This window comes from Macadamia integrifolia, chromosome 8, assembly GCF_013358625.1.
Source record: "Macadamia integrifolia cultivar HAES 741 chromosome 8, SCU_Mint_v3, whole genome shotgun sequence".
NCBI classification, from domain to species: Eukaryota; Viridiplantae; Streptophyta; class Magnoliopsida; order Proteales; family Proteaceae; genus Macadamia; species Macadamia integrifolia.
Genome location: NC_056564.1, coordinates 30937315 through 30960264, shown reverse-complemented (window position 1 = coordinate 30960264; position 22950 = coordinate 30937315). Strand labels below are relative to the sequence as shown.

General features: G+C 37.9%; 2 protein-coding genes across 3 annotated transcripts; both read right to left on the bottom strand.

The window, feature by feature from the left end:
• Window positions 1–6624: 6624 nt before the first annotated feature.
• On the bottom strand, window positions 6625–21757 carry LOC122086635 (tobamovirus multiplication protein 2A-like). Of its 2 annotated transcripts, none has more exons than XM_042655592.1 (7): window positions 21700–21757; window positions 20888–21235; window positions 17187–17286; window positions 16748–16828; window positions 16559–16663; window positions 7326–7535; window positions 6625–6933 (listed from the first exon to the last, which is right to left on the bottom strand). In XM_042655592.1, exons 2-7 carry the CDS (start codon window positions 21121–21123, stop codon window positions 6826–6828), a joined length of 840 nt encoding a protein of 279 aa, XP_042511526.1. In that variant the 5' UTR covers window positions 21124–21235; window positions 21700–21757; the 3' UTR covers window positions 6625–6825. The 2 variants fall into 2 exon arrangements, with proteins under 2 accessions (XP_042511526.1, XP_042511525.1); XM_042655591.1 differs by having other exon boundaries at window positions 21477–21734.
• On the bottom strand, window positions 11785–16551 carry LOC122086634. The gene is made up of 2 exons (XM_042655590.1): window positions 15647–16551; window positions 11785–14881 (listed from the first exon to the last, which is right to left on the bottom strand). Exons 1-2 carry the CDS (start codon window positions 15950–15952, stop codon window positions 14216–14218), a joined length of 972 nt encoding a protein of 323 aa, XP_042511524.1. The 5' UTR covers window positions 15953–16551; the 3' UTR covers window positions 11785–14215.
• Window positions 21758–22950: the final 1193 nt, after the last annotated feature.

Genomic DNA, 22950 nt, shown 5'->3' with positions numbered 1-22950 from the left:
TTCTTATATTCATCACCACTCGCTCCACCTCTTCTCCACTTTCACCACAGCCATCATTGTACAAAGTATAATGGAACTTAAGTGAACTATCAACTTCTTCATCATCATCAATGTCTAAAAGGTTGATGTGAATGGTAGATTTTGGGGGTAATTTTGGGTCTATCACATTATAATGGCTTAAGTGAAGAACACACTCTTTTAATCTAGTTTGGAGTTGGAGTTTTGATCGGAGTGACCAAATTAAACACCCGATCAATATTCTCATTCTTCTTTTTTATCTGTTCCAACCTCTTATTCAACTTCTTAATTTTGATCTATAGTTTCTCTTTATCTATTTTTGGTGAAATGGCCATTTCTTCGCTATGAAGTTTATTAGACATGCCTACTCTTCATGGTTAGGAGAAGGTGGAGGGTGAGATGACATTCGCATCATTTTGTTCAACTTTAGCACTTTAGCGTATCGTTGTCTTTTCTCAAATGAGATGACCTCTTTGGTTCAAAGTTAGGTAGAGTGACCTCTTCATGGTTAGGAGAGGCTTTTGGGTGAGATGCTCCTTTCTTTTTTAGAGGTGATTCTCCCTAATACTTAAAAGGTGATTTCTTTTTTGAAACTTTCTCAATCATTGTTTCAAATACCTCCATGTTAATAGAAGTGAAAAATATTTTCTCCAATACTATCTTCAATTAGAACAAAAGTGAGTTTGAATCAATAAGACTAAATATAGTATAGTGTATATATATATATATATATATAAGAGGATTGATAATAATGTATTCCTTACTACGTGGCCTTCAGAGATTTAACAAAATATATTTTTAGGTAAATGATTTGCTATGTTGACAAGCTGATGTACTCACATAGGACTTCTAATTCTCTTGATATATATCGTCAAATTAATGTGGCATATATTTTAACAAATATTTTAATATTTCACCATATCTCTCTATTAATCTTTCTCTCTAATCAAATCAAAATAGGATCCCAAAAATTTTGATGGATCCTGTATTCTTCATATAGACTCAAGATGAATCTTGTACTTTGCATAAAATCAACATTTCAAATTCTGATATCCAGAAGCCTGTTTCCTAGATAAATAGAAAACATATTGAGCACCAATGTGTTTTTTAGAGGAAATAAATTGTTATTTTGCTGACACGATTACTAGCATTCTGGGTTAATCCAAACTCAGCGGTTAATCCGAACTGAGGACGGGTTTTTGGAGTTAGCTCACCCTCACGGGATCGTGACCCTTTGTCCCGTCTATTGTAGCACATGTGTCGCCCAGGGCATGAGGGCATGATGGTGTCCCTAATAAGTCTTAAAAGATTCAAACCACCATTTTTTAGATAATTACCAAGTGCTCTACCTTTTTGAGTTAAAGACTCTTATACAAAATGGCAAAAGAGAGAAATTATGATTGAGAAAATTCAAAAGTCAACAATGAAAAGAACATCTGATATAGTTATTTTCGTTACGGAACAATTTTTGATTAATTATTTTTTCTAGTATGAAAGTAAAAAGATCAACATAAATTATCCATGATCCAATGTGTGGCTTTATATTTTTCATCCAAGCTTGAGGAAATATCAATTAAAATAAAGAATTTTTTAACGAAAAAGTATGAACAGATATCATGTGATCAAGACATATATTGTGGTTTCATCCATTGAATGCATTAATCCACTATTCAACTATCATTCTCAATTTTAAACCTCCAAATTGCTTGATTATCTGTATAACTAGTATATTCTATTACACATTTTGGTATGCCAAACTTTGAAGATTTTGGTCTGTAGAGACAAAAAAATAGATGATTGTTGTGGGTGACTTCATTATTTATGTTCATCACCACTCACTCCACCCTCATCTCCACTTTCATTACAACCATCGTTGTGCAAAGTAGGATGGAACACAAGTGAATCACCAACTTCTTCACATTAGTGTCTAAAAGGTTGATTTGAATGGTAGATTTGAAGGGTAATTGTGGGTCTACGACATATAATGACTTAAGTGAAGAACTCCCCCTTTCAATCCCGTTTGGAGTTGGAGTTTTGATCGTAGTGATCAGATTAAAGACCTGATCAATATTTTCATTCTTCTTCCTTATCCAATCCAACTTCTTATTTAGTTTCTCAGTCTTGATCTGTAGCTTCCCTTGTCTATTCTTGAATGAAGTGGCATCTTGTTCGGTGGAAAGTTTATTAGAGATGCCTCCTCTTCATGGTTAGAAGAGGGTGGAGGGTGAGATGACCTTTGCATCATTTTGTTCAACTTCTTAATCGTGCACTTTAGTGTATCATTGTCCATTCTTGAATAAGATGACCTCTTTGGTTCAAAGTTAGGAGTGAATTTTGGGTGAGATGATCCCTTTTTCTTTAGAGGTGATTCTTCCTCACACTTAAAAAATGTCTTATTTTTAGGAACATTCTCAATCATTTTTTCAATTACCTCAATCTTAGTGGAAGTGAAAAACATTTTTTCCAATACTATGTTTAATTAGAATAAGAATGTTTGAATAAAAATACTAAGAATAATATAGTGTGTATATAGATATATATATATATATATATATAAGAGGATTGGTAACAATGTATTATTTGCTACGTGGCCTTTAGAGGTTTAAAAAAATATATTTTTAGATAAAAGATTTATTATGTTGACAAGCTGACGTACTCACATAGGACTTCTAGCTTCTCTTGATATATATCGTCAAATCAATGTCATACATATTTTAACAAATATTTCAATATTTCACCCTCTTTCTCTATCTATCTTTCTTTCTCAATAAATCAAAATAGGATCCCATAAATTTTGATAGATCTTGTACTCTTTATATAGACTCATAATGGCTCTTGTACTCTGCATAAAACTAACATTTCAAATTCTGATATTCAGAGACCTATTTCCTAGACAAATAGAAAACATATTGAGCACTAATGGGTTTTTCAATTGAAATAAATTGTTATTTTTTTTCTCTTTTTTTTAATAGGAATCTAGCTATATCCTACTACCCGAGTGAGTAAAAAATTAGACTTAATAACACATAATTAGTCTTGAATGATTCAAACCACCATTTCTTAGAGAATTACCAAGTGCTCTATCTGTTTGAGCTAAAGACTCTCATACAAGAAGGCAAATGAGACAATTATGATTAAGAAAATTAAAAAGTCAACAATGAAGGGAACATCAAATACAATTATTTTCGTTCTCGAACAATTTTGTTTAATAATTTTTTTTATATAAATGAAAAAATATCAAAATTACCCATGATCCAATGTATACCTTTATATTTTTCATCCAAACATGAGTAAATTGTTAATTAAAATCAAGAACTTATCAATAAAAATATATTAACAGATATTACATGTTTAAGACATACATTGTGGTTTCATCTATTGAACGCATTCATCCACTATTCAACTATCATTCTCAAGTTTAAACCTCCAAATAGCTTGATTATCTACATTAACGGAAAAAAAGGGGCTAGTATATTCTATTGCATATTTTGGTATGCCAAACTTTACCAAAATCTATAGAGACAAAAAAAAAAGATGGTTGTTGTGGATGACTTCATTCCTTATATTCATCACCACTCACTCCACTTTGATCACATCCATCTTGTACAAAGTAGGACGGAACAGAAGTGAACCATCAACTTCTTCATCATCAATGTCTGAAAAGGTTGATTTGGGGGTACTTTTGGGTCTACCATAGATAATGGCGTAAGTGAAGAACTCCCCTTTTCAATCCGATTCAGAGTTGGAGTTTTGATCGGAGTGACCAGATTAAATAGTTGATTAATATTCTCATTATTCTTTTTTATCCGATCCAACCTCTTATTCAGCTTCTCAATCTTGATCTGTAGCTTCTCATTGTCTATTCTTGAATGAAGTTGCCTCTTCTTCGGTATAAATTTTATTAGAAATGCCTCTTCTTCATAGTCAGGAGAGGGTGGAGGGTGAGATGACCTTTGCATCATTTTGTTCAACTTCTTAATCGTGCACTTTAGCATATCATTGTCCATTCTCGAATAAGATGGTCACTTTGGTTCAAAGTTAGGTAGAGTGACCTCTTCATGGTTAGGAGAGGCTTTTGGGTGAGATGATTCTTTCTTTTTTCGAGGTGATTTTTCCTCACACTTAAAAGATGATTTCTTTTTAGGAACATTCTCAATCATTGTTTTATATGCCTCCATCTTAGTGAAAGTGGAAGACATTTTCTTTAATACTATCTTCAATTAGAACAAAAGTGGACTTGAATCAACAAGATTAAGTATAGTGTAGTGTATATATATATATAAGAGGATTGGTAACAATATATTGATTGCTACGTGGCCTTTAGAGGTTTAAAAAAAATATCTTTTTAGGTAAAAGATTTGTTATGTTGATAAGCTGACGTACTTACATAGGTCATCTAGTTTCTCTTGATATATATCATCAAATTAATACTACACATATTTTAACAAATATTAAAATATTTCACCCTCTCCTTCTATCTATATTTCTCTCCCATCAAATCAAAATAGGATCCCATAAATTTTGATGGATCTTGTATTCTTTATATAGACTCAAGATGGATCTTGCACTCTGCATAAAACTAACATTTCGAATTCTGATATCCAGAGACCTATTTCCTAGACAGATTATAAAACATATTGAGCACCAATGGGTTTTTCAGAGGAAATAAATTGTTACTTTTTTTTTTTTAAATAGGAATCAAATTATATCCTACGACCCAAGTGAGTAAGAAATTAGATTTAATAACACCTAATGAGTCTTAAAGGATTCAAACTACCGTTTCTTAGAGAATTACCAAGTGTTCTACTTGCTTGAGCTAAAGACTCTCATGCAAGAAGGCAAATGAGAGCAATTATGATTGAGAAAATTCAAAAGTCAACAACGAATAGAACATCAAATACAATTATTTTTCGTTACGGAACAATTTTTGGTTAATTATTTTCTCTAGTATAAAAAAAAAAGAGATCAACATAAATTATCCATCATCCAATATATGACTTATATTTTTTATCAAAGCATGAGGAAATGTAAACTAAAATCAAGAATTTGTCAATGAAAAAGTATTAACAGATATCATGTGATTAAGGCATACATTGTAATTTTATCCATTGAATGCTTTTATCCACCATTCAACTGTCATTTTCAAGTTTAAACCTCCAAATTACTTGATTATCTATAATAAATAAATAAAAAAAAAAGAATTTATTACACATTTTTGTTTGCCAAACTTTGTAGTGTCAAGAAAAAAAAAATAGATGACTATTGTGGGTGACTTCATTCCTCATGTTCATCACCACTCATTCCACTCCTTTCTCCACTTTCACCACATCCATCCTTATACAAAGTAGGATGAAACACAAGGGAACTATCAACTTCTTCATCATCATTGTCTGAAAGATTGATGTGAATGAGAGATTTGGGGAGTAATTTTGGGTCTACCACATATAATGGTCCAATTGAAAAATACCCCCTTTCAATCCGGTTTGGAGTTGGAGTTTTGATCGGAGTGACCAGTTTAAACACCTAATCAATATTCTTATGCTTCTACCTTATCCGATCCAACCTTTTATTCAGGCTTCTCAATCTTGATCTTTAGCTTCTCCTTGTCCATTCTTAAATGAAGTGGCCTCTTCTTCGGTACAAAGTTAGTTAGAGAGTTCTCCTCTTCATGGTTAGGAGAGGGTGGAGGATGAAATGACCTTTTGCATCATCTTATTCAACTTCTTAATCGTGTACTTCAACGTATCATTGTCCATTTTTAAACAAGATGACATCTTTGATTCAAAGCTAGGTAGAGAGACCTCTTCATGGTTAGGAGAGGCTTTTGGGTGAGATGATAATTTCTTTTTAGAGGTATAACTTTATTTTAGGAACCTTCTCAATCATGGTTTCAAATACCTATATCTTAGTGGAAGTGGAAGACATTTTTTCCAATACTATCCTCAATCGGAGTAAGAGTTTATTTGAATCAATAAGACTAAGTATGATATATACATATATATATATATATATATACCCAAAGAATCAAATATCAGGTAAATAATGTGAAGAAAATTGGGATTCTTGGATTCCATTTAAAAGGATGGGATTAGTCCTGACCAGCTACACGGTTAACTGTAGTGCCGACCAGAAAAACTTTTGCTTATAGGTATTTTTGCAAGTAATTTACAATTAAAAAAAAATTTTTTTTTTGTTAGATCACGTATTAATAGAAAGCGATACTTGGAGACTATGTTTGAGCTTTGGGCATCCCATTGCAAGTAGAGCTACCTTGGAGACCATGTTTGAGGTTGGGCATCGAAGTTTGGTAGTTGAATCAATTTGATTCAAAAGTTCTATAAGAGCTTTGAAGCACCTGTTGAATCCCACATATATTATCAGAACAGGATGGATGGATGACTAATGGCCCCAACAAATGCCATGGCATGGTTACTGGCGCGGTGATCATCCTGCTTGAGAATTCTGTTAAAAGATCATTGGTTTTGTCTACCTACCTGAAATACCAACATATTACATAGTAGTTTCATCAAAAACATTAGAACATAGGGGTGGCATGCTGGCAGGATAGTGTTAATAGTAATGCAGTCATTTATCCCTGACAGATGATAGAGCTAATGATAAATTTTTATCTGAAAGATCTCATAGGACAAAACACAGATCCTAAAAACTGTTTTATACAACACAAGCCAGAAAAAAAGGAAAAATGTCACAAGTTGACAAATTCAAGTTCCATACATCATTGTCCAGTAAAATCTTTTTTTCATAGAACCAGCTTCCTAGAATTCTAGGATCTCCAGAATGACTAAATTACATTATAGTGCACCGACTCTTTTCCTCTGCTGGCGGAGCTGCAGTTTGTTGATACCTATTTGACTCATTCGGGTTGTATGTGAACTCCAATGTATCAAGTCCATACTGATCATAGGCAAAAAAAAAAAAAAAAAAAAAATAGAGATTAAAGAAAGATAAAGAAACCAGAATCAATAACAAAATAAGTATTGTGGCTTTCAAATTATATATTTGGAGCCAATACAGGAGGTGGGGACAATGATAGATCTGGACACTGACATAAAAATTCCATCTTTTACACCCCCCCCCCCCCCTTTTTTTTCTTTTGAAATTTCCCTTTCATTCTATTTTCATATAGAAATTCCATAAATTGGATGTAATCATGAGCAAATCAGGCTAACTTTAGCCCAATAGAAAAATGTTGGATCCTGCCCTAAATGACATAACATGACATAACCTTTAAATATTATTGTTCTAATTTCTGAAAGGAAAAAAAATTCACCGAAGAAGGATCCCACCTTTTCCCTCATCCGTGTGCTCCAGGCGTCATTCCTATTTGAACGAGAATCAAGGGTGGGACCTACAGGCACTCCTGTTGTTGGAACCCCTTGCCTGTTTATCAATGGTTGCCGGACTCCAGACCTAGGGCCAATGTATTCATCATCACTATCATAGTCTTCCGGCCTGTTTGCTGCCCTTACGATTAGAGCTAACAAGAACACCAGAGCCTGCACCTCCACTGGTAGTTATTAACTTCATAATTGGAGCTACACAACCCAGCCTTATCACAACTCAGCTCTAAATATATAATATAATTAAATAAAATTAATCCCAGTGATATCCATCGTCTATGACCATAACTCATGACACTCAAAATTAAAAGAAACTGCAATCAAACAGTTCAAGAAACTGATCAGAAGAACAGTATGACAATCAAAATAAAAAGATAACCAAATGATTACGGAGGTGATACATTCTTGACTTGGTGCCAAATCTTTGGTGACAGTCGCCCAGTAATGTGTTTTAGTAGCTAGAGTCAAATGAGGAAAGAGTTGATCAAACCCTCTTTCCCGGATCAGCCTCTGATCATGCTTATGATGATATGCAAGTACACAATCATGTACTTGTACATAGAATGAGCATGAGGAACAAGGAGACTTCGTAAACAACCCAACAAGATGATCTTCCCAATAAGTATATTGTATTTTCTTCCAGATAATCAAAATAATTGAGGCCAAAGTCCTGAAAATTAGTTGGAATCATTTGTTGGGCCAATATACTTTCGAAGGAGATTGGGTTGGGTGGTCTAGAATCCAGATACCCACAAATCGCATGGAATTTTTTTCCCACTCATATCATTTTTTTTGTAAGATCAACTTTTGGACTAGAGATCTCCAAGATAGAAACCTTTACTTGGATGATACAGATTCCCACATGTACATGCCAACCTCACTTGAATGCACAAAATCCTGTAATGTAACTAAAACACAATGGCAACATTTTTATTATATTGTTCAAACCAAGGATTTAGAAAGTGAACTCAGGGATTGAAATTGGCCGCTGCTGATCCTGATTGGATCCTAAGTCATTAACTCAGCCGAGTTTGGTCACTGCACGACGCATCCAACCCTTGGAATGGGATCTCCGAGCAAACTGAGATTGGACCTAGTCGATACAGTATAGCTCAGCTAATATGACCGAATAATCTGGTCACAGGTGTATATATTCATGAACATATCGTTTCTAGTGATCACTGGAAATTGGAAACACTTGTTCCTGACATGTCTAAGGGCTCCCAGATCATAAAAAGAAAAATTTGAAGGAATAAGTTGGAGCCAGCTAGAGGATGGAGTCACCACAGATCTGAACCATGGCCAAGTTGACTGAAACTCTGAAAGTAGGCTGGCTATTAGCCAGAAAACACAACATCTCAGCTCTTGTGACAAAACCTCAACATCAAAAACTGTGAAGAAGAAGAAGCAAACTGGGGGAGAGAGAGAGAGAGAGAGAGAGAGATGCTGAACCACAATAGATTCAACCTGTCTACAGTGGTGATGCTATGCTCTATTTATAGGAAAGTTACCAGGCTTTTAGTAGGAATTCCTCCTAAGAGTCAATGTACAAACACAATAGAAATAAGAAATTAAACTAGACTTAAACTAGACTTAAGACCCAACTACTAATTAAACAAACTCATAATATGATAGGGAAAAACCCCCTTATTAAACGTGACAACCACAATGCACTGTTGTACATATCTTAACACTCTTCATTAAATTGAAACTACAACAAAGTGAAGTACAAGATTGACTGTTCAACAAAAAAATAAGAGATTGATTGTACCAAAAGCATCAAGTATTGGGAAAAGAATGAGTTCACTAGACTTGTTACGAATTCTATTACTCCGAAATATGTTTTTCCTTTCTACTGTTAATCTTTTTTTTAGATGAATAAATAATTCATTATCGAGAGGGGAAGAATATACAAGGGAGAAAAAGGGGGGAGGGGAGGTCGAAGCCAACAAGAAAAGGCCTTAGGCCAGCAAAAGCAAAGTAGCTAAACTAACCAAAACTAAAACAATTACAAAATCTTAACCACCATCAAAGCCAGCAAAAGAGGGGGGGGGGGAGCCAAAATCCAGAATGCCATCAAGTGGGTTGGATAAAATCAATCTGAAGGTTCCAGGATGCAATGATGTGGGAATTTCTATAGGTGTTGCGAATGTGGCGGGTTTAGAGGGAGGAGGCTTTGGACATAATATCAAAGTAGATAGTTTTCCAAATCTTATCAGGGTAACGGGATTTGGAACTCCATCTACAGATGTTACGCTCCATCTAGAGGTGGTTAATGGTAGCACAAAAATCCAGTTTGCCACTAGTGTCACAGATGGAGGAACCAGAGAATGTCATATCAATCCAATTCCATTCCTTATCAAAAGGGAGGATAGACCTTCTAGTCCGCCAGCATCAGGAAAGGACAGCTTTCCATATGGGAGAAGAGAATGGGCAAACAAAGAAGAGGTGGGAGATGTCCTCCAAACCCTGGGGGCCAAAGGGAGCAAGCAGGGTTGAGAGGGATGTGATGGTGAATAAGAAAAGACTAAGTGGGCAGGCGATTAAACAGACATCACCATAGAGTGAAATTGTGGCGGGGGATGTGACCTTTAAACCAAACAACCTTATGCCGCGGAACAACCGAGGAAGGGGGCGGATGAAAGACCAAGCAGAGGAAGAAGAGAAGGAACCATTAGAGGAGGGGAGCCAGATGCATTTATCGTCACGACCATTGTGGCTAGGAGGAAGAGGGGGAAGGGAGGACCAAAGGTCAAGGAGGGGGGAGGAGGAGAGAGGGGATCACCATAGGGGGGAAGAATAGAGAGAGACATTTGCTGGGATGCCAGAAAAGTAAATGACTAAGAGAGATAAGGAGGGAGAGGATGCCAGGGGTTATTCCAAAGGGAGATAGATTGGCCATTACCAATGATGGAGGAGATGGCAGGGAGGGCAATGGGCCGGTGGGCAAGGATCTTGCACCAGATCCAGGAGGCATCAGGGATGGAAGGGGCTGTCCAGAGGGAGTTGGACTTGAGTAGACCCGAGTAGATCCAGTCAACCCAAATGCTTTTATGCTTGGATGCAATCTTCCATATGAGCTTGAGAATACTAACGAAATTGTTGTCTTTGATTCTTCTAATCCCGAGACCACCTTTAGCTTTAGGGAGGCAAACCTTTGCCCAGCTTAGGGGGTCTTAGGAATTTAGAGGAATCAGTGCCTTTCCAAAGGAAGGAGCAAAGGAGACCCTATAAGGATTTGATGATGGATGCAGGGAGGGCAAAAGTACCAAACAAATAGAGATACATGGGCAGGAGAACCGATCTGATTAAGGTAAGGCGGCCCACGAAAGAAAGGAGTTTGCCTTTCCACAACTAAAGCCTCTTACTAAGGTTGTCCAACATGAGGGCACAATGGAGGGCTGAAAGCCTGGAGGAGATAAGGGGGAGACCTAGATACTTCACAGGCAAGGATCTGAGTGGGATACCAGAGAGCTCAGAGAGGGAGTCGTGGATTTCAGGGGAAACACCAGAAATGAAGATATTGGACTTGAGGAGATTTATGCTGAGCTCCGAGAAAGATTTGAAGGATTGGAGGGTGGACATGATTATGGAAAGAGGATCAGCCTTGGAGAAGATCATAATGTCATCCACAAAAGCCAAATGAGAAAGGAGAAGGGATTTGCATTTCGGGATGAGGGAGAAAGGTGGAGATCAGTGACAGATTGTATGGAACGGGAAAAGACTTCTAAGGAGAGAGAAAAGCAAAGGAGAAAGGGGGCATCCTTGACTAATGCCACGGCCAGAGGGAAAGTATCCGACCGGATTACCATTCACCAGAATGGAGAATCGAGGGGAGGAGATGCAAACATGGATCCATTGGACAAATGAAGGCGGGAAAGACATTTGGAGCAAGATGAAATCCCAACTAATAATGTTAAAAGCTTTGTGAATGTCAATCTTGAGGAGGGCTGCCAGGGATAGGATTTCCGATCAAAACCACGGACGATCTCATGACAAAGGAGAATGTTGTCTGAGATACTCCTACCTGCAATAAAGGTCGATTGGTTGGGACCCTAGTTAGTTTATTCGCGTTTAAAACGCGTTTAAAACGGCGTCCCGTTTTTTTGCCGTTTTAAACGCCGTTTGCCGAATTTTTCACAGAAATTCGGTAAAAAACGGGAACGGGGCTATTGAAAGTTTTTTTGCCGTTTTAAACGCCGTCCCGTTTTTTTGACAGTAAAAAAATGGATTTTAAAAAATATAAACGTTTTAAAATAGAAACGTTTAAAAAGGGGCTATTTTTTTTTATTGTTATCTAGGTATTTAGAGAATTATTATGCCAATTTATGTCTATATATTGCCTTTTTTTGATACCGTATTATTTAAATATAAACGTTTAAAACACGTATCGTCCGTTTTTTATTTTTTCCCGTTTTTGCCGTATTTGACCGTATTTTTGACCATCCCGTTCACGTTTTGATCCGTTTAAAACATGCCCGTACCGAATAATGTTTTTTTGCCGTTCCCGTTTTAACTAACAGAGGTTGGGACTAACAAGGGAGTCAATGACTTTCTGGATTCTATTGGCTAGGATTGTGGCAACAAACTTGTAAAAGAGATTACAAAGAGAAATGGGTCTGAAGTCATTCATTGAATTCGCACCTTCCTTTTTGGGGATGAAATAGAGGAAGGTATGGCTTATCCGACCAATTTGATTAGGATTGTAGAAGAAGCTACGCACCATAGAAATAAGGTCATCTCTGATGGTGCTCCAACAGGCCTAGAAGAAGCCCATACTGAAGCCATTAGGACTCAGAGCTTTATTGGACCTGTGGGATAAGATGGCCGAGATAATTTCCTCCTCGTTGGGGATGGATTAGAGAAAAGGGGTAAAATCATCAGGGACAAACTTATTGAGAAGATTATGGGGGATGGGGGGTTGGGGGAAGGGGGTTGGGGAAGGGCTGAAGAGCCTTAGGAGGTGAGAGACAGCTTCCGACTTAATGTGATCAGGGGAAAGAAGCTCAATCCCCGAGGAGATAAACTTCAGGATGGAGTTGGCATTATTTCTAGCTTTGAGAAAGCAATGGAAAGAGGCCAAGTTAGAATCACCAAATTCAAGCCACTTGATGCGGGCTTTTTAACGCAAGAAACTTTCTTCTTGATCAAGAAGGAGGCATAATTCAGAAGAAGCAGCTTTCTCTTCCTCAGCAAGGATTGATTTGAGGAGATCCTGTTGGAGTCTGGATTGAATGGAGTAGTTTGTCCCAACCAGAGGAGACCCGAGAAGAGATGTTTCCAAAGGTGGACGAGTTCCAAAGCTTAAGGGCAGTTTTCACACTCTTGAGCCTGGTGGCAAAAGTGATGAGAGAGGGAGGAGAACAGGGGGTGTGACTGTTCCAGGCACTATGGACAAGAGAGTGGAAGTCCGGATGTGAGATCCACATGCCAAAGAGTTTGAAAGGCTTAAGACAGAAGAAGCGGAAGGGAAGGACGTGAATAGAGATGGGGTTGTGGTTAGAATTTCCTGGAAGGCCGAAGTTGGCATGGGATGAAGGGAAAGAGTCAAGCCAAGCTTCATTGACAAGTGCCCTGTCAAGCTTACAGGCCACAAAGGAAATCCCAGATCTTCTATTATGCCATGTGAGCTTAACACCAGACCATCTAAGATTTGTGAGATTAGATCTTCAATGTAGTCATTACAAGAGTCCACAGCCTGAGTATCAATGGGGTTACCCCCTGCTTTTTATGGCTGAATCAGATTACATTAAAGTCCCCAGCAATTCCCCAAGATCTGGGGCCAATAGAGTTGGCAACGAAAAGGAGGTCATCCTAGAGGGGAAGCCTGAGAGAGGCCCTATTATGGGTGTAAACAATAGAGAGAAAGCAAATGAAAGGGCCGGAGAGGTGAGAGATAGAGAGGTGGATGGCTTGGGCCGAGGAAGAAGGACAAGAGATGCCGAGGGTGGAGGGGTCCGAAAGAATCCAAATCCTTCCATTTGGGCAGTGCATGTACTTGGAAAGGAAGGACCAATTAAGAGCAATTGACGAAGCTATTCGAGAAGCATTGGCTTCTAGAACTCTGGTCTCACGGAGACAATAGAGGTTGGATTTGGAAGAGCGAATAAAGGACCGGATTTCCGCTTGCTTGGATGGGGAATTGAAACCCCGCACATTCCAGATGGTCTAAGGAAGCATTGGGAACTAGGATGGGTGGTGACGGGCAGAGTTGCACAGGGTGTAGCAGGGCGATCGGCAGAATCGTGACGACAGAGGATAGCATTGGGCGAAGAAGATGGGTTTAAGGGGTCGGGTTGTGGGTTAGAAGTAATAGGTTGGATGGTAGAGTTTAAAGGGACGGGTTGTGGGTTAGGAGAAGTAGGTTGGATGGCTGGGTCGGGTTATAGAGGTTGCCAGGGTAGAGAGGATGGTCCGAAGGATATTTAGAGAATTCGTTAAGTAATTGGACCGGTAGGAATTGATTTAAGGGTATGAAAGCCGATCTAGGGATGCACCGGCCAGGCTGAGTTGATGGAGGTTGAATAAAGGATGAAGGCGTGGAAATAGGTTTATTCACTAAGGCAACAGAGGTCGATGCCGAGGTTGCAGAGCCAAGGAAAGGCAGCAGAGGAGGAAGGGGGTATTGGGATGGGAAAGGGCTCATCCAAGGGTCGCAGAGGTCCGAGGTGGCCATCCAGATTCTGAGTATCCAATAGTGGAAGTTCCAGCATAGAGGCTAAGGCGCTAGAGCAGGGTAGAGCTTCAACAACCATATCAGGATCAGACGTCGCAAGGACCGAGAAAGGGTTGCGACCGACGGGTAATAGCTTCGAGGGCCAAGAGTCAAAGGAATGTTAGCCGTCGGCAGCAGGGGATCTGAACCAATTTCCGGTTTCTTTTTTTTTTCCATTCCTGCTTCTGGTGGCAAATTGTTCCTTGGAAGCGGCAGTCATTTGAGGGAGGGCAGTCGATGGAGCTTCCATAGGAATGGAGTTCTGATCAGCAGCAACAGATTTCGAGCATTGAGATGTTTTGTGCCCAAAACAGTTGCAGAGAGAGCATACCGGAGGAACCCATTCGTACATGACCTCTTGGACAAAGGAATGACCTTCACCATCCATTACTGTGACAGAGGAGGGGAGGTCGGTTCCAGCTTGAATTTCGATGCACACTTGGGCAAAAGATAATCTGTCCATTTTTTTTGTTCTTATATCTGAATATAGTGGCTTGCCGATGAGGGAGCTAACAATACTGAGCCCCTTAACACACCAGAAATGGAGGGGAAGATTGGGGAAAGAGACCCACAGAGGAATGGTTAAAGGCTCATTCTTGCTGAAGGATATGTGAGCATCCCATTGCCTCACAAATACGGGTTTCCTCCCAACGTACCAGGGGCCCCCATCGATGGTGAAAACTTTGTCCGAATCAGCGTCAAAGTTGAAGACGAAGGTCCCATTGTCAAGCATGAAGATAGACAAGGTGCGCACCGGCTTCCATTGTTTCAGCAGGGAAGATTTGACCATAGCATGGTTTTAAGTATCTCCGATACCGATACGATACCCTACGATACGTATCTTAAATTTAATCGATCGATACGATACACACCGATACGATACATTGAATTTTTTAAATCATTTCGTATTGATATATATCCTACAATACATATCAATATGCATCAATACACCACTAATACACATCGATACGATACGACATGCCTCGATACGACTATGAAAAATATAAAATTGAGGTAAAATGTACGTTTCGGTATGTATTGGTACGTATCGATTTGTATCGATCGATACGTATTGGTATATATCAGCACGTATCGGTGAGTATCGATATATATATATATATATCGGTACGTATCGGTGAGTATCGATACGTATCGGCGCTAGGGTCATATAATGGCCAATATGGGTAGTTTTTCAGGAAAAAAACGATTTTTTTAAGGGTTTTTGTTCCAAAGTTGATGTCAGCCATATTTCTCTCTAACTAAAGTGGAAATCAAGGTTAGGAACAAGGATTTTACATTTATGGGACAACTACAGACCTTGAATTCTTAGTACGATACCCTCAATTTAGTGTTTATGCATAATACATGTTATCAATAGTTTTTTTTAACAAATTCTTTATGCAAAAGTGTTTAAAAAATGTTTCTTATCCATTTATGTGTGTATCTTTAGCGTATCTTAGTGTATCTCCGATACGATACGATACCCTTCGATACGTATCTTAATTTTGACCGATCGATACGGCGATCGATACCGATACTTTAATCCTTGGACCATAGAGAAAGGAGGTCGGCTTCCAAGGAATGTACCAATTATGCAGTTCTTCCACTTAAGGATCTCAGAATCCAATAGGCCAGGAGGGCAAAGGCCGATAGGGGAGGAATCATGAACGATCGGAGGATGAAAGTAAAGGGTGTGTCCAGTCGCAGGGGAGGAGGAGAAAAAGGGAGTAATAGAGGGGGTGGAGGAGGTGATTACAGAGGCATAGGATCGGGAGTCAGAGGGAGGAGGTTGCAGGGGAGGTGAGGTGGGAGGCCGAGAGGAGTCAGGAGAGAAGGAGGTGCCGGCAGCCGTGAGCATAGGTTAGGGGTTACGGCATGGGAGGGTTACGGCATCCAAGTATTCTGATCTACCATTAATCTTAATAAGGGGATTGCTATCTTTCACCAGGACTACACTCCTTGTCCCATTAATTCAGCCACAGATTTCAAGAGAATTTAAAATAGTAAAATGTTTGTGATCCATTAAAAAATGTCAAAGAACCATTAAGCAATATGGTAGGAGGAGGAGATGGGAAAGAGCTAACAAAACAACTTCCTTTCTACAACTTCGACTCTTCATCCAACATGTCAAAAAACAAATATCTTGTTCAAGTTGAATAGTAAATTAGTAACAGGAAGAAAATGAGACTTTATCTTGAAGTAAAGATAACCAGCAGCTATAGCCACCAAAATAAAAGAGCAGTCTGCTCTACTGTTGCACAATCTTCCCTAATGTTCATGTTAAATGTAGAAAGTCAAATGTAAAGGAGAACAACATTTCTTCCACATAAATGGACAGGAGGGATGTGCCTTTTCAGACAGTTCAAATGCAGTTATCACACACCTTATAACTGCCAAATTCAGCAGAAGAAAATACAGTAGCTCCGAAGTTTGTTAAAAGGCAAAATATATTGCTAATTCTTACCTCCAATACAACAGCTCCGAGAGCAACCCATTTTGCAATTTTCCAGTTCTCTTTAAGGAAATTATAGATTGAATCGAAATCTCCAGTTTTGTCAGTTGGTAGTGCCTGAAAGATGGTAGTTTTTTATTTACTAAAAATTAAGTACAAAAACCAAGCAAATAAGAAATTACTTGATGAGATAACACTCACATCTTTCCAGCTCTTGTCAAAAAAGATAAAAGCAGCACACCCCAGCTCTGCTAAGATCAACAAGATCACCAACACAGAATACTGCCTTTGTTTAAGGAATCCATCATAACAAGACAACTTGAAAATGTTATCAGGATTTCAAAAGAAATATGTAGGAATCCATTCACATGACAGGCATAGACATTATGATCCAACACTACTTAACTTGTCCATATTTCAAGAAGACAAAATATGCAAAACATAAATCTGGGATTAAAAAAATAATAAATAAAATAAAATAAAAATTCAACTTTTTAGACAAAAAAGGGGACCATGGAAAAACTTCACGGCGTTCAAGTTTCTCCAGAAAAGTAAAAGTCATCCATATTAAAATGGCATAGAAATATGATCCATTAACGTCAATCAAAGTGGAAAAAGAATACTTGAGAAACCAGGATACACAAGACAGACAGCACCCGTTCCTGGTTACTGCTCCAATGCAACCAAAACAAGATATGACGAAGAGAATAACTCCAACAGCAATGAATAAGTATATAAACCTGCAAAACATCTCATAGCATATTAGCTAGCTCATTGAAATGGGCGCAAATGAGCTCTATTGTATCACAACCAAATAAATTTAATAAGTTTATTCCCTCATGATATATGTCATCATAAGTTTCACATAATCATAAGGAAGCGGATACCACTGTCACTAGGAAGTGCAACAAAGCTTCAGAAGTGGGCGGTATGTAAGCTAGAACTGTCCAGTTTCAAGTACATGTCTTACTCATCATAGATAAAACTTAGTTTTACTCTTAACCATGGTCCTCAATCCCAATCGAAACTGGAATTTTTTTTTAACCTTTTTCTCTCCTCTTGTTTCACAACAACGGAGATGGGTTGAGGGGATACGTAGACAAGTCTGAAACACAATGAGAGGCAGTAACTTAAATTTCACAATAAAGTTCAGTTAGAGGTTGCAAGACAATTTAGTCGAAAAAAAAGGCTTCGCATGAGTTGCACTGAGTGAGTTTAGAAGCTCAATTTAGATTGTTTTATAGAAATTTTGTTTTCTATTTGACATTGGCGATTTCATTTTCAGCCATGACTAAAACATGGATTGAAACAAAATTTTCATTACTTGAATAGAGTCCTATTGGAAGATAATAGATATTAGTACTATACTATAATATGTTTATCCCAGGAATCCTCTCCAACTAAGTGGAGGTATAGAAAATTTCAATCCACAACCACCTTCGCATGCCAAACCATCTGCCATTGGATTATTTGAACTATGAATCCATCGGAGTGAGGTGTTTATGGAGAATTACACAACCACCCAGGAACCTTGCAAATCCAAACAATCAGCCAATGAATTCTGAGGACCAAAAGTTTTAAGTCACCTCAAGCCCAATACAATGCTTTAGCTATGGAATCTGCTCACCAATAAGACCCTAGAGGTCAACAGAATGGATTCTAAGCTTTCTTCGGAAACTCCCTCAAATGTTTTTTTGGTCCTTATTGCCTATGTAGGATCATCAAGACTTAATTTGATGGATTTTGGAGGAATTTTGATTCCGTTCTACACATTTGTAGGATCCATCCTCCACTCTCACCGGAAACTCAAGAACAGTGTAGTAAAAAGCTATGCCCCTTCAGGAATCCTGCCTTACTATCATTGAGCCACACAAGTAGACCTCAATCACAGACCAACCACTAGTGTGAATCACCAATGGAGCTTCCCGACTTCCCCCAGAAAGAAATCCTTTGCAAGAAACTCATCAAATCAAATATACTCCATAATAACCCAAAAAGAAAAGAAAGAGAACTTGATCCCAGCCATGGACCTGAAAGGGCTACATAAGATAGGACTCCAGACACCTCTCCACCCATACCTAAATGGCTATAGCATCCAACATGGAGGAGACCATTTACTCTTTTCTTTTGGTTATTTTATACTTTTGGGTCTGTCCTAGCTGGGTTAAGATATGGTTTTGGATCATTTTAGGAATTTAGGAGAAGTAATTAATTCATTTCTCTTGGTACCAGTCCTGGCATAAGTAAAAACTGTGAAATAAATTCTCTATGGAGTGATATTCTGACTCTTGTTATCTTACAGTTTTTGGAATTTGTATGGGTTGGAGTAACTAGTGTAAATAGGAGGTGGAATTTAACAAGTCCATAGACAGACATTTTACCTTGCCCATTATGCTTTAATAGAGTACAATGACTACATTCAGCCCAGTAGATTCGCGGTGTAGGGGATGTATTTCCTCTTACTCCAACTAGTCCCTCAGGGTAGTTCTTTATCCTTCAATACTCTTTTCAACTTTTATTGTCAATCATTTTCAAAAATGTAAGTGATTCCGGCAAACATAAGTCAGTCCTGCAGAGAGGAGATCCATCTTCTTCAATTGGCTTCGTCATACATGCATTATATTATACTTCCAAGCATCTCTTTCTCTTATGTCATCAACTATCCACCTCCAACTGTCTCCATTCCAGCCAGGTGATTTCTTAACAAAAAAATAAAAAAATCAATCTTCTGTCTGTGTACACTAAAACATAAAGCCTCACCACCAATCCATATAAAAAATTCAATTGCTCTCAACTTTACCATCTTCAGGCTAAATATTCGTTGGAAGTTTGAAATTTGTTGGTCTTTCTTAACTGATTAATTTCTTCAAATATACTATATTCCTTTAATTTTCAAACATCCCCTCCCCCAAAACAATGCATACCTGTCTTATTTTCCCATTTCCTTCTTGTTTTCTTAGTCTGAATCCTCTTGCCAGGAGAAAATTCTTATTCTTGTCATAAGTTTGAACCACAGGATCAAAAGGTGGTTGCCACCTAGTCCAATTCAACAACCACGAGAATGTGTGGAAAACCAGCTGTTCCACACATATAATGCACATAAGCTTCCATCACCTAACCAGTTAGTCCCATGGACTGCCTGGAGGCCATCATGCCTTGACAACAACGTTTATGAGCTAAATAATCTAAAATTAGCACTCTTCTAATGTTTTGGAAATTCTATACTTCATCTAATCCTATCCAAACTCAGCATATTAAGGAAAAAAATAGTGAAAAGTACAATGTATTCCCGAGTAAAAATTCAGGCCATGGAGAAAACATGTTTCTTTATGCAATTAGAATAGGCAGAAGGGTTATTTGGATAATGGGAGGCACATGAAGGAGCAGAGCAACTGAGAAAGCCACAAATGAGAAAAACTAAGGAAAAGCTTATGGAAATGGATGAAAATAGCAATTGACAGTTGCTGACTAAGGAGCAGGTTTGACTTCCTAGAGATAATGTTGATGGAAAATGGGGTCCACACAGGATATAGATAGTAATTGGTATCACTCAAGCAGATAGTTCCTAATTGGAACTCTATGATGAGAAGACAAAGTTGTTAACACTTCCTAATTGCAACTCTACGATGAAAGACAGAGTTGCTACATCACAGGAATAAAAATAACACCACAATAATTGTTTTTTCAAGCAGCAGGGATACCATAAGGAAAAATAGGTAAACCAGCACTCTCCAAAGGAGAGAAACAAAAATTTGAGCAGAATATTTATAATGTGCCATTGCAAGTACTATCCTAGCGACAGCATCACAAAGAAGGTTGCAAATTGCAATGGTAATAGTAGCTTCTCCAAATTATTACCACAGATGGCACTAGAAGACTGGTAAACTGCAGCCTGAAGATAGGTCGCAATGAAAGCACCATGACACCACAATTAAGACAAGTGCAATGTTTGACAAAGCAAAATTACAGTTCACCCTTCGAAGACAAAACATATCTAAATTTATAACAATTCCATTAATGGGATACCCACTAGAATAACTAAGAAAAGAAAAGATGATTTCCTTTCAATGGATTTATTCTCTATGACTATTTAGTGAAGAAAAAAGCTCAACCTTAACATTTAAGACAAGAATACATTTTGGTCGATGAAGATTGAATCCTACAAGAGTTACCAAACCAATGATCAGGTACAGTTTTAACTCGGAATTAGTGATATCTAAACCAGTATTTTGGTCTCTTTAGTTTTTTTTTTTTTTCCAACATAAGCAATGATTTCTCCCTACGCACCATAAAACTTACTAACACTAGCAAAATAAATTGAGCAGGAGGAGGTAAAGATACCAGGCTTTAGGTAATTTATCAAGGATACTAGTCGATAGAGAGACAGCCATTAGCAGAGGACGACCGAGCTGTACAAGTTCCTGAGAGTCTCTGTTCGACAATAAACCCGATTCATTCGAAGTTTTCTTCCATTCAATCAGTAGGTAAATCCCATAACCCACCATGGCCAACCCAGCAAGCGTCAACAAAAAGTTCAGAAGCTTCAATAAGCACTCCCAGAACCCTCTGCACGCCATCTTTCTCTGCTCTTCCCAATGGCAAATTCCTCTTTAGTTCATAACATGATTTGTCTCCCTTCAGACAAACCCACAAACTCCAATTTCCAAAAACTTATGACGGATTCACCACCTTGAAACATGAAATTGCAGAATCCCATTAAGAATTACTTCCTTGAATCAATTAAAAGAAAATGCAACCCAAAGAGTTATTAAAAAGAAAGGATTTTTCTTGATAAAATTCAAATATGTAAACCATACAACATTAAATCGAAGGGAAGACGAAACATTGCATGCAATGTCTACCGAAACTTTTCATTTTTTCAAACAAGAAAATCGAAGAATGAATTTACAAAAAAAAAAAAAAAAAAAACCCATGAGGGAATCGAAGATCCTTCAATCACAATCCACGCTAAATCATTCTTCATGAAATCTTTCACAAAAAAACAGAAAAAAAAAAAAGGGAGAAAATCGAGCTTCCCAATTCAGAAATGAAGAAACTATTCAAAAATTTGAGAAAAACATATAAGATTAAACTCAATATTAGGCGAGCTTTTAGATCCTGAGCTTCGAAGGTTGTATCTGAATCTAGAGAACCTGAAAACACGAAGGCCAACGCAGTCTTCCAAAAAACGGCAAAAAAGGTGGCATTTAGTATTTACCTTATCTCTCACACTCTATTAATTAAGTTAAAAAATTAACCGACGGCCCAGTTGGTTGTGACACGTGGCTGCTTCTTAAGTTTGATGGACTAATAAACGGCTGAGATATTTTTTTATTGGTACAATAAGCGGCTGAGATCGAATTAATTGGGACTTAAACTGCTATATATTATGTATTCCCTGTCACTGCACCACGTATGCTCAGGTGACCAGCTTAGTTCTAGAGACAACTTTGAGGAAACTTCATTCACGTAAATACCCTTGCATAAGAATCCAAGGACCTGATAACGGTCATATTTATTGTCTATTATAATTACTATAGTGGCCTTACTGACGGGGTGCTTTTGTCATAAAGGAAATGATAGAATATATATACGTGGCCCGAACGTGGTAATTGGGCACTCCTCTTAAAAGAGATGATTTAGCCCCAAAAAAATTGAATTTACTACAACACCCTCCCTCCGGGTAGGGGTGTCAAAAACTTAATCCGAATCAACAAAACCGATCGAACCAAATCAAAATAACTTGGGCAGAGCCAAACCAAATTCTTATTGGGTCAATTTTGGTTTCAGTGGATTTTTTTTTCAAGTAATATGACCCAAAACCGAGTAGAACAACACCATAAACCCAGAACAAATAAAAAAAAAACAATTCAAATTGGTTCAAAACCCAAATAGAAAACCAGAATCAAAATCAGCCAAAACTCATTTGCATAATTTGTATAATAAATGGGACCAAAACTGATCCGATATTAAACCAACATAAGAAACCAAAATCAAATCTAATCGAAACCAGAATTTTTTTTATTGGCTTAGTTCCAGATTTGCTATTCATTCCAAAGTCAAAACTGAGTCAACCCGGGCCAAAATTGATTACGTAAGCAACAACTCTCATCAAGACCATTGACTGAAAGATGAACGATGAGGAAAAAAAGAGCCTGCCTACCTACCTAGGGAATTGGCGGGAATTCTAGCTTCTTAATAGTGACGTGAGCAATATTTCAAGCTCGTTAATTGATAGATGAACGGTAATGATAGGAATTGGACCCACGAAAAGAAATGGCGGGAATTTTTGGCGGTTTGCTTGGTGGGTCGGAAAGGGTAAACCCCACCTGTCATTCAAAAGGAGCAAAACAAACAGCTACCTGTCAAAGTACCCAAAGATCCTAACAAACACCAAAACGACA

What these genes read in the sequence shown, in the direction of transcription:
- LOC122086634 (XM_042655590.1), bottom strand. Translation starts at nt 15,952, where the DNA reads ATGCTCACGGCTGCCGGCACCTCCTTCTCTCCTGACTCCTCTCGGCCT. An exon ending in GCCGACCTCCTTTCTCTATG is followed by an intron (nt 14,882 to 15,646) that starts GTCCAAGGATTA and finishes AACCATGCTATG; the next exon opens with GTCAAATCTTCCCTGCTGAA.
- LOC122086635 (XM_042655592.1), bottom strand. Translation starts at nt 21,123, where the DNA reads ATGGCGTGCAGAGGGTTCTGGGAGTGCTTATTGAAGCTTCTGAACTTT. An exon ending in ACGGGTGCTGTCTGTCTTGT is followed by an intron (nt 16,829 to 17,186) that starts GTATCCTGGTTT and finishes AAACAAAGGCAG; the next exon opens with TATTCTGTGTTGGTGATCTT. An exon ending in TCGGAGCTGTTGTATTGGAG is followed by an intron (nt 7,536 to 16,558) that starts GTAAGAATTAGC and finishes GTGGAGGTGCAG; the next exon opens with GCTCTGGTGTTCTTGTTAGC.